This window comes from Octopus sinensis, linkage group LG5 (genome assembly GCF_006345805.1).
Source record: "Octopus sinensis linkage group LG5, ASM634580v1, whole genome shotgun sequence".
NCBI lineage: Eukaryota > Metazoa > Mollusca > Cephalopoda > Octopoda > Octopodidae > Octopus > Octopus sinensis.
The window spans coordinates 22,035,137-22,053,834 of NC_043001.1; the positions used below are offsets into that span (position 1 = coordinate 22,035,137).

At 40.4% G+C, this 18,698-nt stretch overlaps 1 protein-coding gene and 1 long non-coding RNA gene across 2 annotated transcripts in view; one reads left to right on the plus strand and one right to left on the minus strand.

The window, feature by feature from the left end:
- The window catches only part of LOC115211790 (actin-like protein 6B), a 148,121-nt gene that overhangs the window by 100,049 nt on the left and 29,374 nt on the right, over nucleotides 1–18,698 (plus strand). The window contains exons 11-12 of the mRNA XM_029780479.2: nucleotides 4,773–4,853; nucleotides 16,589–16,684. Coding sequence (XP_029636339.1) covers nucleotides 4,773–4,853; nucleotides 16,589–16,684 — 177 coding nt within the window. The remainder of the gene's footprint in view (nucleotides 1–4,772; nucleotides 4,854–16,588; nucleotides 16,685–18,698) is intronic.
- On the minus strand, nucleotides 2,142–18,575 carry LOC118763592. The gene is made up of 5 exons (XR_004999343.1): nucleotides 18,457–18,575; nucleotides 14,774–14,779; nucleotides 10,397–10,411; nucleotides 7,892–7,894; nucleotides 2,142–2,171 (listed from the first exon to the last, which is right to left on the minus strand). It is a non-coding gene; the product is annotated as an uncharacterized LOC118763592 (long non-coding RNA).

Consider the following 18,698-nt stretch of genomic DNA (forward strand, 5'->3'; position numbering starts at 1 on the left):
GCTAACTAATACCTCCTAAGCCTGTTTTTCAACCAATTTTCACCTATGGACCCTTGATTCCTATTTTACTTTGACGGACCCTCATAGTCATTCAATATTTAAAAATCCTATTACATTTCTCTAATTGTGGAGGCACATGGCCTAGTGGTTAGAGCAGCGGACTTGCAGTCGAGGGATCGCAGGTTCGAATCTCAGACCGGGCGATGTATGTGTCTGAGCGAAACACCTATGCTCCACGTAGCTCCTGCAGAAGGTAATGGCAAACTTCTGCTAACTCTTTCGCCACAACTTCCCCTCACTCTTTCCTCCTGTATCTTGCAGCTCACCTGCGACGGACCGACGTCGCATCCAGGTGGGGAACCTATACACCAAGGAAACCGGCCCTAATGAGCCAGGCATGGCTCGAGAAGGAACAAACAATATTTTTCTTATTAAATATTATTAGGAATTGCATAAAAAAATTGTTAGAATATTTTGTGTATTGTTGATGTATAACCAATTTAATGGAGATAAATTTCAACAGTAAAATCTGGTATGAACCCAACAAGGGCCATGTGGATCCCAGTTGAGAACCACTGGTCTAAGTGAATTTGGTCTATGGAAACTGTAGGAAGCCCTTCATATGCATGTGTATATGTATGCGTGTTAATGTCATTATTTGGGTGAAACAGTAGTTATGTTTACATTTCCTGTCGACATTATAACCAACCATTTTGGCTTTTTAAAGCCATGTAGAATAGAAAATCCCTTTCTTGAAAAACAGGAGTGGGTTGGCATCAAGTAAGGCCTCCAGCTGCTTAAAATCAATTTCCATTCAAGCCATGCTATCATGATAAAAATGGATGTTAAACAAACGAATGACTGATGACCATTCTTATTTATGATAGTGATGGTATTATTTAATTGCAGGCCTTCATTGATCAGATCTGTAATCAAAGATATTCCAGCTTTGACCATCATGTATTTTTGTAAATAATAATAATAATGAAATTATTGTATACAGTGCTCAGGTGCACCACAACTTGTCAAAAGTGCTTATAAAGCATATGCAGTAATGTGCAAATGTTTGAAAAGTGAACAGTGTATGAGTCAGATACATGCTTGCGTGTGTATGGAGGGGAGAAAATCAGGTGTAGTGTTGGCGAATCTCAGGAAGCATGGAAGTTTTGAAGGATGCAGTGCTCCGACAACTAACAACTGATGCCGGCAGTTTGTTCCATGCTTCAGCAACTCTTAGCATGAAAAAATGTTTCCGAAAGTCATGGGAGCTGTGCTGTTTTCTGACTTTGCAAACATGTCCACGGGTGTTAGACAGGTGGAGTTTGAAAAGGTGCTCAGAGTTATTGTTAGTAAGATGGTTAATAATTTTATGGGTGTCTGCCAAGTCAGCTGCCAGACGTTGGAGTTTCAATGTATCCATGCCCAGGGAAGTATGGCGTTCAGAATATGGCAAATGCCTGATGGAGGGCATTCTCCTGGTTGCACGTTGCTGAACGGCTTCCAGACGAGTAATATCCTGGGCAAGATAGGGGTTCTAAGACTAGTTGATACCTTTTGGTTCAGTCAGTGCTTCAGCATCTTAGACACTTGGTTCTGGTAACTTTTCTTGACCACAATGCCTTTTTTTGATTGCATTAATTTTCTCTGCTAGTTTATCACCTTTTGGGCCATAAACTGCTTATTGTCAATAAAATTATTGCAAAATAATTTATTTTGAAATTACTTTGTGGTTAAAATGTAAACATTTACTTCACATTATTTTGTTCCTCTTCTTCCTCCAAATGGTCATACAAAATTCTATACTCTTTGAAAATCACCACTGGACAATTCTGAACCCATTCATCTTGGGGTCAGTATGGTTGTTTTCAGTATAAAACACCTCATCTGCATCAGTGAAAATAAACTAATATATCAGACATTCTAAAGCGGCCTGTCCTTGTTCATCACTCACTGTATTCACCTCTATCTCCATTTCTAATCATCTGTCACTCCCTTCTTACATTCTCCCAAACTTATCCCTCTACTCATTCTGTTTCTCTCTCCTTATTCTCTTTAATATTCATCTTGTTGATCTTGAGATACCCAGACACCTCATCACCATTGTTCTTTTCTTTCTTTCCTGTTGGGGATAGCCATGTATCTCCTCTACACCAAGACACCTGTTTTATTCTCTCTACCACCTCTCAACAACTTGTATAAAGCCACCTCCCTCTCTACTACACTCTTCATTCAGTCAAGGGGTGAGACAGTCCTTGTGTCCTTGTGAGTTACTTGGTGACTTCACTAGTATTGGTGCTACAAAAGAGAAAAACGCACCCAGTACACTCTGTGAAGTGATTGGCATTGAGAAAGTCTCAAACCTTAGAAACCTTGCCAAAGTATACACAGGAGTTTGTCACTGTCCTTCAGCTGGTCAGATACTGTCAAACCTCCAGCCCATCTCAGCATGGAACTCTGGGCATTAAATAATGATGATGATAAAATTCACTGATTTTGGTTTTAAACAAAGTCAACAGGAAAGTTGCAAACGTTGAAAAATCAAGCAAGCAAAATATCTGTATGCATTTTACATCATACAATGCAATGAACAGGTATTAAAGAGTTGGACAATATTACAAGGCTGCCAGTTATTTTATAGAAGACATATATAATTAGCTGAATTGGCTCTAAATTATCCTGAGAGGGGTAAAAAGCAGTTTCAGTTTTAGTGTGATTTGAACTCAGCCATAAGACAAAAATTTAAGCTGGGCGACTTTTAGTGTTGTGTTCTACCAATTCTATTAGCCTTCTATGTTACATACTAATCTAATTTTATATTTAACCTTTAACTACTATAAAGTATACCTATAGGCTATACTTAATGACACAGCAACTAAATCATATTCCTATTAAGAACATAATTATCTGTTTGGCTTAATATAATGATATAGGCAAAAATTTGTTGAGGATTATTGGGGTTGTTGATCATCATCATCATCGTTTAACGTCCGCTTTCCATGCTAGCATGGGTTGGACGATTTTGACTGAGGGCTGGCGAACCAGGTGGCTGCACCAGCTCCATTCTTGATTTGGCAGAGTTTCTACAGCTGGATGCCCTTCTTAACGCCAACCACTCCGAGAGTCTAGTGGGTGCTTTTTACGTGCCACCGGCACGGGGGCCAGTCAGGTGGTACTGGCAACGACCTTGCTTGAATCCTTTTACACATGCCACCAGCACAGGTGCCAGTAAGGCGACATTGGTAACGATCATGCTCGAATGGTGCCCTTTTACGTTCCACTGGCACAGAAGCCAGTTGGCTGGTTTTAATTAATAATAATAAGCTAAGTGTATCAGACAAATGCATTTTTTTTCTAGCTGTTTTTTCCTGATAATCTGTCTAACAGTTTTCATTTTCTTTTTTTATTTTACACTACATGATATTTCAAGATCAACAAAAAAAACCCCACTTTAATTCAACTATCTCTGCCTCCCACTCAAAACTTATATTTGTATGAAAGTAGTTTCTGTAGATGGTTGTGGTGAACCCTCTTATTACTTCAAGGAGTGAGGTGTTCAGCAAGACACAGTTAAAAAAAAATAAAGATAACCATCACCCTGTGGTCACCTGTGTACAGGGTCAAAGCTGAAGACTGAATAGCATCTTTCACCTGTCCCTGTTGTCTCTTTTCCTATCACCATTGAACTTATGAAGGAAGTGTGTTGGTTTGCTGAACAACCAGCATGATAAATATTCTTATGGTTTGTGCTGAGCCAATCTCACTCTCGTCCTTTAAATGTGTATTCATCTGGTTACAATGCTTGCATGAATTCCTCTGACTTTCTGTCATCATCCAATTTTATTGTTTATCATATTTGACAGGTTAGAAGGATTGCAGTTTATGTCATCACAAATCAGTTTGATACACATCTTGGTTTTGTCCTCTGCTAGCTCTTTTTTGTGTAGGCTCCCACAAAAGAACTTCACTAACAATTTCGTCTTTAGCTCACCAGCAAAACTCTGTGAATCTAAATCTATTCTCTTTGATGATGTCTGATACAGACTGAAGGTTCCCATACAATTACTCATTGGTCAGACAATCTCTGCAAGTGACACAGTTATCAGTCTCTGTGTTAACTCTGACAAAGCAGAATACATAAGCTTAAATCCAAATGGAACAATCAAATCATTATCTAGCATACCTCTCAACTGTGTAGAAGAATTTACTTATGTAAGTAGCAAATTTTCTAACTGTGGGAATGATATAAACACATGTATTGGTAAAGCCTGGGCTACTATCAATAAGTTTTCTCTAGTGTGGAAATCTAGACTTCTAGAAAATATGAAAAGGAGTCCCTTTCAAGCCACTGTTTCCTATTTTATTTATGGCTCTTCAGCATGGGTCCTTACCTCAAAACATATATTGGCCTGGAATAACAAGTGCTACAAGCCTAGTAGCTTATCAGGATGCTGGATATATGGAGTTACCTTCTCTTAGATGAACTGTTGAAGAGCTCAAGTGCCTCATCTGCCCTTGGTCCTTTTAGGTATCTGTCAGTGACCCTTATCCAGAAGTAATTCTTTGACATTCTAATTAACCCATGGCTGAGCTGGGATCCTAGCAGGTGCTACTACTCCAGGTTAGAACCATAGTGGCTAAAAGGTGGTTCCACAGAGCATAGTTTTCTGAAGATGTGTCTGTTCAAACAAGTGAAAGACTACTATGTCCATTACTTAACTATTCTTAAATACAGACGTTTTTAATGCATTTTTTCTATGTAAAACTTATTGCAGGATGTTCCGGGAAACACAATGCTAAGCGTAGGCCATGTTGTAACAACAAGTGTTGGAATGTGTGATATTGATATACGACCGGTAAGTTAATTAATTTTACCTTTCTTATTGCTACCTCCATGTGTGGCATTTTTTTTTTAGGAATTTGTTAAAAATGTGTGTGTGTATGCCAGATGTATACTTCTGTCAGTGTTGTCTCTATATACACATGATGTGGGTGGGTTTGTCTGTATGTCTATACTCTATATTAGTGTTTCTCAAACTTTTTACTCTTCCTCACAGAACCCTGGTTGAGAAATGCTGCTGTGTGTGTGTGTGTGTATATACACATACGTGTGCTAGGATTTATGTGTAGTTTTATATTTCTGTCAGTCTGTGTACACATGTGTGTGAGTCTGTATATTTCTGTACATTATATGTGTGTGTACGTGTGGGAGTCTGTATATGTCATTTAGACTGTTGCCATGCTGGGGCACCACTTCAAAGAATTTTAGTCGAACAATTTGACTCCAGATGTCAATACATACATTTTTGCTGAACTAGTAAGTTACTTGGGAAGTAAACACCATTAATTGTCAAGTGGCAGGTGGTACACACACACAGACACTCTCTCTCTTTCTCTCTCTCACACACGTGAGTGTGTGTGTGTGTGTGTGTGTATATATATATATATATATATATATATATATATATATACACTCTTTTACTTGTTTCAGTCATTTGACTGTGGCCATGCTGGAGCACTGCCTTTAGTCAAGCAAATCGACCCCAGGACTTATTTTTTGTAAGCCTAGTACTTATTCTATTGGTCTCTTTTGCCAAACTGCTAAGTTACGGGGGACATAAACACACCAGCATCGGTTTTCAAGCGATGTTGGGATGGACAAACAGACACACAAACATATACACATGCACACACACATACATACATACATACATACATACGATGCTGGTGTGTTTATGTCCCCGTAATTTAGCGGTTCGGCAAAAGGGACCGATAGAATAAGTACTAGACTTATAAAGAATAAGTCCTGGGGTTGATTTGCTTGACTAAAGGCAGTGCTCCAGCATGGCCACAGTCAAATGACTGAAACAAGTAAAAGAGTATATATATATATATATATATACACTCTTTTACTTGTTTCAGTCATTTGACTGTGGCCATGCTGGAGCACTGCCTTTAGTCAAGCAAATCGACCCCAGGACTTATTTTTTGTAAGCCTAGTACTTATTCTATTGGTCTCTTTTGCCAAACTGCTAAGTTACGGGGGACATAAACACACCAGCATCGGTTTTCAAGCGATGTTGGGATGGACAAACAGACACACAAACATATACACACGCACACACACATACATACATACATACATACATACATACTATGCTGGTGTGTTTATGTCCCCGTAATTTAGCGGTTCGGCAAAAGGGACCGATAGAATAAGTACTAGACTTATAAAGAATAAGTCCTGGGGTTGATTTGCTTGACTAAAGGCAGTGCTCCAGCATGGCCACAGTCAAATGACTGAAACAAGTAAAAGAGTATATATATATATATATAGTCGAAAAATGATTAGAGATCTATACAAATCAAATTTTTATATATAAAAGGTGGAAGTGGAAATAGTACAGAAGTAAATCTAAGACATTTTAATTTAAGAAGGAATTTTAAAAATTATATCAAGAAAATATTACCGATTTCGATGATGAATCTCATCTTACCATTAATATCATGGAAAATTTATATAAATTTGAAGTAAAAACAGTTTATTTTCTCTCAAGGGGTCAAAAACATGTCTGGAGATTTTTCCTTGAAGTCTTCTTTTAATATAGTTTGCTATAGAGTTCAAAGTGTCAGTGAGAGAGAGGGTGTAGTTGTCTATTGTCTAAAAGAAAACTTCGTGGGTTCCTGCCAAGGGAGTGACTTAAAAGCATTTATTGAATGGGTTTTGTGTCTACTTGTGTGTGTGTGTATTGTGCTGAATGTCCTTTCAATATGTTTAGAATGTGACCAGCTGTGTGTTGTTGGGTGTGTATGTTGTGATGAATGTCTTGTTCAAGAAAAAATTAGGATTTTCCTTTGGGTTAGATGAGTGTCTCCACCTGTGTGAGTGTGTGTGGTTTTTTGCAATGTTTTCCTTTGTGTGTGTTTTTTTGTTGTTTTCTTTTGTGTGTGTTTTTTTGTTGTTTTCTTTTGTGTGTATGTGTGTGTGTGCCGAGGTGTGTGTGTGTTTTTGTGATGTTTTCTTTTTTGTGTATGTGCGCAGGTATATATATAGGTGCAAGAGTCGCTGTGTGGTAAGTAGCTTGCTTACTAACCACATGGTTCCTGGTTCATTCCCACTGCATGGCACCTTGGGCAAGTGTCTTCTACTATAGCTTCGGGCTGACCAAAGCTTTGTGAGTGGATTTGGTTGGCGGAAACTGAAAGAAACCTGTCATATATATGTATATATATGTATGTGTGTGTATATGTTTGTATGTCTGTGTTTGTCCCACCAACATCGCTTGACAACTGATGCTGGTGTGTCCCCGTAACTTAGCGGTTCGACCAAAGAGACCGATAGAATAAATACTAGGCTTCCAAAGAATAAGTCCTGGGGTTGATTTGCTCGACTAAAGGCGGTGCTGCAGTATGGCCACAGTCAAATGACTGAAACAAGTAAAAGAGTAAAGAGTATTGGAAAAAAGATTTAAGAAATGACGGGAAGTATTTTTCAACAGGTTAATATGTATAAAATTGCTTTTAAGTGTCTGTTCTTATTTATTGGTTGGTAGTGATTGGGTCTATATTTAATTGTGGTTTATAATTGTTAATAAGTTGCCTTTCTTTATTTAGTCTTTGTTGTTGGTTGATGTTCGATGCCAGGCCCGCCTGGCTGGCTCCTGTGCCAGTGGCACATAAAAAGCACCCACTACACTCTCAGAGTGGTTGGTGTTAGGAAGGGCATCCAGCTGTAGAAACATTGCCAGATCAAAATTGAACCTGGTGCAACCACTGGCTCTCCAGACCTCAGTCAAACTGTCCAACCCATGCCAGCATGGAAAACGGATGTTAAACGATGATGATGATTATTAGTCCAAATATGCTTGATACACGTTCGAATTGGCGAACAAGCTACTCACTGCATTTTGTTACGGAGAATATATCTCACTTCTTGACAAATGGTGTGTGTATACACCTAGATCAGCTCTCAGCACCATCTACACAGACTGAGATGCTAGCATTTCAGAGTAGTTATCTCCTCAAAATCCTGTGGCTGTGATCTCGATATTGGGAAAGGTAACAGTAATAAATAGTTGGATATATTAGAGGCAGCACCCCAATACTGGTGATGATGATGATGATGATCATGGTGTACATGATGTTGAAGATACTAATAACAGTAATGATGGTGATGATTAACAGTTGTGCTATGGTGAATGGTGATGCTTAATCATTTTGATGAGGTGAGTGGTGACAAATTAATGATTCTGTTATGGTGGATCAGGATGATTAACTATTATGCTATGGTGAGTGGTGATCATTAACAATTGTACTATGGTGAATGGTGATGATTAATGATTGTGCCATGGTGGACCATGATGATTAACGGTTGCGTTATGGTGGATGGTGATGATTAAGGATTGTACTACAGTGGATCATGATTAATGATTGTGCTATGATAGATGGTGATGATGATGAAGTAGATGATGGTGATGATGATCATCATCATCGTTTAACGTCCGCTTTCCATACTAGCATGGGTTGGACGATTTGACTGAGGGCTGGCGAACCAGATGGCTGCACCAGGCTCCAATCTGATCAGGCAGTGTTTCTACTGCTGGATGCCCTTCCTAACGCCAACCACTCCGAGAGTGGTGGTTCTACTAATAGTGAGAAGAGCGACTGGTGATGGATGTGGTGGCGGTGGATGTGATGATGGTTATATATGTGGTGGTTGAATTAATGGGGGTGATAGAGTATGGGGAAGAGGTGATTGTAGTCATGAAGCTGGTAGTGGTAGTGAGGTTGCGTTGGTGGCGGATGGTGGAAGTTGGTTGATGTGAAGTAATGACAGAAGACTGTGCTGAAGCAGACGAGGATGTTGATGTCTGTGGTGATAGTTCCCAGGGCTACTGGGAAAAAGGTGGTGTGTGGAGCTAGTGGGGATTAGAGTAGGGGCTGGTGGTATTGGTGGTTGTGTTAAAGAGCTTGCAATAAAATAGTAGCAATTCTCATGAAGTCAAGAGCTGAGGAGTTGATGGGTAGGAAGTCTACTTGAGCAACTTTAGATACATCATCATCATCATCATCATATACAGACAAATACAGGACCACACTAAACCCACAAGCATGTATATATACAAACATAATCACATTCTTCTCTCTCCTCTACCCCACATCTACACAGAGAAACATATAAAAACTCCCCACAAACACTCAACCAGAAACACAAATAACCTCATACAAGCACACATATGGAAAGAATTGCACCCTCAGACAACCATGTATGTATCACCTGTAAAGTACATCTTTGAAAAGTAATTTACTGTGGTATTTGTCCCGAGATTACACACATATATTGTATGTCTGTGTGTATATTGTGCAAGTAGGCTAGTCTTGAATTGTGTGATAGGGTTGTAATGAGACCTAAAACCTCTATTTTGTCGTGGTGGCATGGCACAGTTGTGCTATGACTTCATGACTACAACCACCTCTTCCCCATACTCTATCACCCCCATTAATTCAACCACCACATATATAACCATCATCACATCCACCTCCACCACATCCATCACTATTAGCAGAACCACCACTCTTGGAGTGGTTGGCGTTAGGAAGGGCATCCAGCTGTAGAAACTCTGCCAGATCAAGATTGGAGCCTGGTGCAGCCATCTGGTTCACCAGTCTTCAGTCAAATCGTCCAACCCATGCTAGCAAGGAAAGCGAATGTTAAACGATGATGATGACGATCACCATCATCTACTTCATCACCATCTATCATAGCACAATCATTAATCATGATCCGCTGTAGCACAATCCTTAATCATCACCATCCACCATAACACAACCATTAATCATCCAATTAGAGCTGGCTGTGGAAGGATACATGTGGGAACTTCTGCTCAGCAGTATATGCGTGTTTTTCAAAGAGCTAAATCAGTTGCAGATTTGATAGCTCTAGAGGCAACATCACTCTTTCTGCTTTGTGTCTTTTACATTGTTCACTATCAACGCTGCGCAACTCATTTGACTTATATCTATAATCATTCTGCAGCATTATAAACCACCATGGTTAAATACATAGTTAGTCAGGGCAAATTCATTCATGTCTCACTACACATCTCTCTCAATGGAGGCGCGTGGCCTAGTGGTTAGGGTGTTGCACTCATGATCGTAAGGTTGTGGTTTCGATTCCTGGACTGGGCGATGCGTTGTGTTCTTGAGCAAAACACTTCATTTCATGTTGCTCCAGTCCACTCAGCTGGCAAAAATGAGTAATCCTGCGATGGACCGGCATCCCGTCCAGGTGGGGAATTTCTATGCCACTGAAACCGGGAAACTGGCCCTTATGAGCCTGGCATAGCTCAAGGAACATTTACACATCTCTCTCCCATTGCTCTACATTTTTTAACACACACACACTAACATAAAAATTCTTATACGCTCACTTTGCTTAGCATTTGTCAACAATCCAAAATAAATTACTATGCTTCGTAAACAAAACATGCCTTCTGACATTTATTTCTACACACACTTCATTCCACATTATATTTTGACATTGTTATCTTCCAAAACATTACATTTGAACACATTACAACTTTGAACCCGTTACTTTAGTGACAACCTACAACATTGGCGCAGGAGTGGCTGTGTGGTAAGTAGCTTGTTTACCAACCACATGGTTCAGAGTTCAGTCCCCATGGTGAAGCACTTTGGGCAAGTGTCTTCTACTATAGCCTCGGGCCGACCAAAGCCTTGTGAGTGGATTTGGTAGACGGAAACTGAAAAAAGCCTGTCGTATATATATATATATATATGTTTGTGTGTCTGTTTGACCCCCCTCTCAACATCGCTTGAAAACCGATGCTGGTGTGTTTACGCCCCCATAACTTAGCGGTTCGGCAAAAGAGACCGATAGAATAAGTACTAGGCTTACAAAGAATAAGTCCTGGGGTCGATTTGCTCGACTAAAGGTGGTGCTCCAGCATGGCCACAGTCAAATGACTGAATCAAATAAAAGAATAAAAGATTTGGTAACTTACCACTAAAGGGTAATTAAGTTTTGCTAGTTGTGGACTACACAAGAGTAATGTGTATCTCTGCTTATGCACTATAATTAGGCCTTGTATCTAAACAGAAGAGCTACTTTTAAGGCGGCGAGCTAGTAGAAACGTTAGCATGCCGGGCGAAATGCTTAGCGGTATTTTGTCTGCCGCTACATTCTGAGTTCAAATTCCGCTGAGGTCGACTTTGCCTTTCATCCTTTCGGGGTCGATTAAATAAGTACCAGTTATGCACTGGGGTCGATGTAATCGACTTAATCCGTTTGTCTGTCCTTGTTTGTCCTCTCTGTGTTTAGCCTATTGTGGATAGTAAAGAAATAGGTATTTCGTCTGCCGTTAGGTTCTGATTTCAAATTCCGTCGAGGTTGACTTTGCCTTCGGGGTCAATAACTTAAGTACCAGTTATGCACTGGGATCGATGTAATCGATTTAATCCGTTTGTCTGTCCTTGTTTGTCCCCTCTGTGTTTAGCCCCTTGTGGGCAATAAAGAAATAAGAAGAGCTACTTTTATAAGGCTATTGCAGATTACCTCCAAAGTGAATAACAGTGACATCATGATCATTGCTGATTATTTTGATGGGTAACATGGAGAAAGTTTCTCTGGTGTGCCTTGGAAACTATGGTTGTGCTACATAAAATGCTCATGTAGTAATGTGATGATAATTACCTTATTTGCAACATCACCTTCAAGTCACTGGTGAACCAGATGATCACCTACCAATTGGGTGAGTACTGAGGCCAGATAGGCTTTGTACTCACTAGAAAAAGTGGAAAACATTGTTTGTGAATAGTAAGTCTACCCTTAGTGAAGAAAGCACCACCTTACATAGATTTGTAGTTGGTGACTTCAGAGTAAAAGCTCAATAGAAGACAATCTGGAGAAGGAAGACAGAATTGGAAAGAGCGAGCAATCAGTGTATGCTCAGAGATGTATTTGGCACATTGCCAAAAGGGAGGAAGAGACAGAAATTTATAATATATATAATATATAAGGTAGCGAACTGGCAGAAACTTTAGCATGCCGGGCGAAATGATTAGTAGTATTTCGTTTGCTCCTACGTTCTGAGTTCAAATTCTGCCGAGGTCCACTTTACCTTTCATCCTTTCAGGGTCGATTAAATAAGTACCAGTTACACACTGGGGTCGATATAATTGACTTAATCCGTTTGTCTATCCTTGTTTGTCCTCTCTGTGTGTAGCCCCTTGTGGGCAATAAAAAAATAAGAAATTTATAATATGGAAGACATTTGGGAGTTTCTGCTGGACAACCTATTGAGGGCAGCAGACTAAACTTATGGCCAATGTAAGGTCCCTGACAAAACAAGGATGATATGATAGTGGAATAGTCTCGTAGATGAGCCATAAAGGCTGAGAGATAGGCTTGGAAAGTCTGGGAGGGAACAGCAAAGAGCAATATCAAATCGTTGTGGTACTCTGTTTGTTACGACGACAACGTGGGTTCCAGTTGATCCGATCAATGGAACAGCCTGCTCGTGAAGTTAATGTGCAAGTAGCTGAGCACTCCACAAACACATGTACCATTAACGTAGTTCTCGGGGAGATTCAGTGTGACAAGGCTGGCCCTTTGAAATACAGGTACAACAGAAACAGGAAGAAAGAGTGAGAGAAAGTTGTGGTGAAACAGTACAGCAGGGTTCACCACCACTTCCTGCCGGAACCTTGTGGAGCTTTAGGTGATTTTGCTCAATAAACACACTGAACACTCGGTCTGGGAATTGAAACCACAATCCTATGACTGTGAGTCCACTGCCTTAACCACTTGACCATTGTGCCTCCACATCAAATTGTAAGACAAGAAGTTAGACATTAGCTTTACTTAGCAAAGGTAGAAATTGAGGATAAGAAGTTTGCCAATTTTCTAAGACGTGGATCAGAAGTGTGGGGTGACAGTTTGTGAGGCAGTGTGTGAGAAAAAAATCCAGATGTTATTGGGAAGAAATATGTATAGAAGGATAATAACACTCTTGCTCTTAGACTAGAAAGAGTCACAGAAGTGCTGTGATAAGAAGTGTTGAACAAGGAGAATGTATGAGAGAAAGCAGGATTTCCTCTATGGAAACCCAACAACCAATAGTTTTTCAAGTTGTCAGCAGTATAGTAGATAAGGATTAAGGATATGAGGACAGGAAAGTTATCCAGTGTATCAGGATCATCATCATCGTTTAACGTCCGCTTTCCATGTTGGCATGGGTTGGACGTATGACTGAGGTCTGGTGAACCAGATGGCTGCACCAGGCTCCAATTTTGATCTGGCAGAGTTTCTACAGCTGGATGCCCTTCCTAATGCCAACCACTCCGAGAGTGTAGTGGGTGCTTTTATGTGCCACCAGCACGAGGTCCAGTCAGGCGGTACTGGCAATGACCTTGCTCGAATCTTTTTACACATGCCACCGGCACAGGTGCCAGTGAAGCGACGTTGGTAACGATCACACTCGAATGGTGCCCTTTTACGTGCCATGGCTACGGAAACCAGTTGGCTGCTCTGGCAATGATCACGCTCGGATGGTGCTCTTGGCACCCTACTAGCACGGGCACAAGTGCCAGTAAGGTGACGCTGGTAATGATCACGCTCGAATAGCCGCTCTGTCAACAATCACACTCGTATGGTGCTCTTTGCACCCCACTAGCACTTATGCCAGTCATCGAATTGATTAACTGCTGAAATGCTTCAAGTGTCTGATGGAGAGGACACAAATTAGTTGTCTTCACAATAAATCAGGTTGTACAGGAAGCTGTTGGACCTAACAACTAGTATACCAGCAGCTTTATTAACTACTACAAGGGCAAAAGGGACATAATAGAGAGAGGAAAGTACAAAAGTGTTTTAGATCAGGTAATGAAAGTGACCAAAAGAATTATAATGTAGTTGATGAGCAAGAGAATTATCATAAATGTGATGCAGTTTAGCTTTATATTAGGAAGAAGTGTGGAATCACATGGCTTAGTGGTTAGGGTGTCAGCATCATGATCATAAGATTGTGGTTTCGATTCCTGGACCAGGCGATGCATTGTGTTCTTGAGCAAAACACTTCATTTCACGTTGCTCCAGTCCACTCAGCTGGCAAAAATGAGTAACGCTGCAACGAACTGGTGCCCCATCCAGCTGGGAAATACATACACCATAGAAACCGGGAAACTGGGTCCATGAGCCTGACTAGACTTTAAAAAAGGGCGCATTTATTTTTATATTTAGGAAGAAGTACTATTGATGTTCTCTTCCTAGTGAGACAGCTGTAGGTGAAGTATTTAGTCAGAAGTACACCCACTTCCTATACTTGGTATTTGTCAACCTAGTGAACGCTTTAGTGAAGGTATGTAGCTTAGTGGTTAGGGTAATTTGGCTCATGATCATAAGGTCATGAGTTCAATTCCCAGCTCTGCACTGTGTCTTTGAGCGAGACATTTTATTTCATGTTGCTCCAGTCGACTCAGTGAACAAAAATCTGTACCTTTATTTCAAAGGGCCAGCCTTGTCACGTTATGTGTCATGTTGGATCTTCCTAAGAACTACCTTAAGGGTATGGGTGTCTGTGGAGTGCTCAGCCACTTGCACATTAATTTCACAAGCAGGCTGTTCTGTTGATTGGATCAACCAGAACTGTTGTCGCAACTGATGGAGTGCTAGTTGAAAGCTTTGATTAAGTTCCATGCTCTGTGGTCTGGAGGTCATTGAGAAAGCTTGAATTAGATGAATGGCTTGTAAGAGTTGTACAAGCAACTTACAGTGATACAGTTGGTATGGTGAAAGTTAGTAATGAGTGGCACCTTGGGCAAGTATCTTCTACTATAGCCTCAGGCCGACCAAAACCTTGTGAGTTGATTTGGTAGACGGAAACTGAAAGAATCCCGTCGCATATATATATATATATATATAACAAAGTGAAGTTGTAAGATACCGCACGAGTGGAAATATATATGAAAGAAGGTTTGAAAATGCAAATTTAAAAGGTGTTTGCATTTTCAAACCTTCTTTTATATATATATATATATGTATGTATGTATGTTTGTCTGTCTGTGTTTGTCCCCCCAACATAGCTTGACAACCGATAATGGTGTGTTTACGTCCCCCGTAACTTAGCGGTTCGGCAAAACAGACTGATAGAATAAGTACTAGGCTTACAAAGAATAAGTCCTGGGGTCAATTTGCTTGACTAAAGGCAGTGCTCCAGCATGGCCGCAATCAAATGACTGAAACAAGTAAAAGAGTAATGAGTAGGGTGATGAATTCAACATGAAGGTGGGAGTACAATGGGGCAAAGTGCTCTGCTCCTTGCTGTTCATTTTAGTCCTTGAAGCCATAACAGAAGTTTAAGTGGCTGCCTGTGGGAACTCCTGTGTGCTGGATACTTAGTTCTTATAGCTGAATCTGTCACAGAATTAGGAAAGACATTCTAGGCATGGAAGCAAAACCTAGAATCAAAAGGCATCATCATCATCATCGTTTAATGTCTGTTTTCCATGCTAGCATGGGTTGGACGGTTCGACCAGGGTCTGGGAAGGCAGGAGGCTGCACCAGATTCCAGTCTGATCTGGCAGTGTTTCTACAGCTGGATGCCCTTCCTAACGCCAACCACTCTGTGAGTGTAGTGGGTGCTCTTTACATGCCACTGGCACAGGTGCCAGGGGAGGCTAGCAGTGGCCACGATTGGTTAGTGCTTTTTACATGCCATCAGCACAGAAGCCAGGCAAGGCAGCACTGGTATCGGCCATGTTTGGATGGTGCTTTTTACGTGCCACCAGCATAGGTATCACAACTACAATTTCCATTTGATTATTTATTTTGATGTTGAATGGTAATTGTAGTTTTGATACCTGTGCCGGTGGCACGTAAGAAGCACCATCCGAATGTGGCCGATACCAGCCTCCCCTGGCACCTGTACCGGTGGCTAGCAATGACTTTCTATAGCTAGATGCCTGACCTCTCACCAAAACAAACTTGTTCCCAAGCAAGATGATATTAGCCCATCACCAGACATGGTCTTATGGAAAGACGTGGAAGGCATTCACTGATTATGCTTAATGTGTCACTAATTTTTATGTCTATTTCAATAAAAATCTCTATCTCTATATATATAAAGCTGAAGTTGTCTGTGTGTGTATGGCAGGTTTGGTAGCCTTCAATTAGCACTATCTCCTCCAAGACCCTGCGGCGCAAGTTGACCAAAATTGAGAGTATGATAGAAAAAGGCTTGCTCTTCCTTCCGTAGAAGGAAAAATTCAAATCGGACCATGTTAACACCAAAAAATATTTACATCGAAAAGGTGCTTTTTTTCTATGAAAATCCCAATTTTTACGATTTTTTGACTGCTGTGTTGCCATTTTTCGGTGTATTTCAACCAGAAAAATGTTCACTTAAAGAGAATAACAAGCTACATAATGCAAAATTTTTACTTTTCAAAACTTCCAATTCGAAACAAACCCGAGCAACGCCGGGTGATACTGCTAGTGTACATAAAATCCCACGTACCACAAACATGCTAAATTTTGTATGTAATTATTCTAACGATTGTCTTCTCTTATCTTCAGAGTCTATACAGCAGTGTAATTGCAGTTGGAGGGAATACGCTTTTACAAGGATTCACTGATAGACTTAATAGAGACCTTAGTACAAAGACTCCACCTGTAAGTAACATTTTTCATGATTAAAATTTTATATTCACAATATTCAAATTCATCTTGTTTTTGTTTTAACCACGTTTTAAATATGATCCATATCAATAAACATATATAAAAAAAAAGAGCTCTTTAAAAATCAGCATCATCATCATCATCATCTGCTTTCCATGCTGGCATGGGTTGGACAGTTCAACAGGATCTCATTAATTTGAAGACCAAAGTTTCAGTTTTGATATGGTTCCTATGGCTGGATACCCTTCTTGGCTGACAGAAGAGTGTATTGGATGCATTTTTTTATAGCACCAGCTCTATAGAGACTGTCTCTGTGCAAGGCTAGAGTATGCACTTGATCCTATGTAGTCTCTGCTTGGTTTGCCAGCCACTTTACAGTGTCTACTGGGTGCTTTTTTTCATTACTCTAGCACCAGTGTGATTGCCTTATATTTTCAATGTAAATAAATTATAAAAATAGGTACAGGCATGGCTGTGTAGTTAAGCAGTTTGCTTCTCAATCATCTGGTCTCGGGTTCCGTCTCACTGTACAGCATCATGGGCAAACGCCTTCTGCTTTCACCCTGGGTCGATCAAAGCCCTGAAAGAAGCTTGTTGTAGATACGTATGTATGTGTAAAAGCATCATGATTATACGTACCGGTGGCACGTGAAAAAACGAGCAAGGTCGTTTGCCAGTGCCGCTGGACTGGCTTCTGTGCAGGTGGCATGTAAAAAACACCATTTGAGTGTGGCTGTTGCCAGTACTGCCTGACTGGCCCTCGTGCCAGTGGCACATAAAAGCACCCACTACACTCTCTGAATTTGTAGGCCTCCTTTTCTTTCTTTGTTGTCTCTTATGCTACATTGGCCCCAAGCCTTGTTTGGGACAAAATCATTAAAAAGAATATATATATATATATAGAAGGGGGTCTGTTCCAGTACACCATGCTTCTAATTGCTGTCAGTCCTCATCTGCTACACACAACATCAGAGGAAACCAACTTTATTGTTGTATATATATCATGTTTTTTTCTCTATTTTGTATTATTTTTGTAACTGGATGATCTCATCACTAACTACTTAACAACTGGCACCAGAGAGGCTATCTGTCAAGACTAAAGATGCCTCTCTAATCTGTATCTGTTTCAAGTTACTGTCCTTCGAGATGAGTTACATTCACTGTGGCCCATGGAGTGCACGTCATCTCTGTGCAGTTATGGCAAAAACTATTTTGAATACTATTGGATTTATTTGCAGTACCCAATTTCCATTTAGATTTGTCTTCATTGCAGTTGAGAAGTTGCGTCTCTCTGTTATGTAGGGACTGTGTTTAGCTATGAAGAGGATTCATAGTGGCAGCCATAAGACATTAAGAATAAAGGTTGTCTTCATAGTTTTGAGAGAGGACTTGGTTACCTAATTGAAAACAAAACAACTTCTATTGTGCTGGTATCTGGGAAAAATGCACTGTCATCATCATCATTATCATCATCGTTTAACGTCCGCTTTCCATGCTAGCATGGGTTGGATGATTTGACTGAGATCTGGCGAACCAGATGGCTGCACCAGGCCCCAATCTGATCTGGCAGAGTTTCTACAGCTGGATGCTCTTCCTAATGCCAACCACTCCGAGAGTGTAGTGGGTGCTTTTATGTGCCACCAGCACGAGGGCCAGACAGGCGGTACTGGCAACGGCCACGCTCAAATGGTGCTTTTTACGTGCCACCTGCACACGAGCCAGTCCAGAAGCACTGGCAATGACCAGAATTGATATCCTAAAACCACCTTAATACAACATTTTAAATTAATTTTATTCCTTGATCACCCCAACCAAAGTTATTTACAAATAAATTATATATATATATAATCTATATAATAACAAAATGGTTGATGTTAGGAAGGGCATCCTGCTGTAGAAACCTTGTCAAAAGTGAGACTCTGGAGCAAAATGGGATCCTCAGACTCATCTGACCCTGTTGAATTATCCAATCCATGCTAGCATGGAAAGTAGATGTAGAATAGGGATG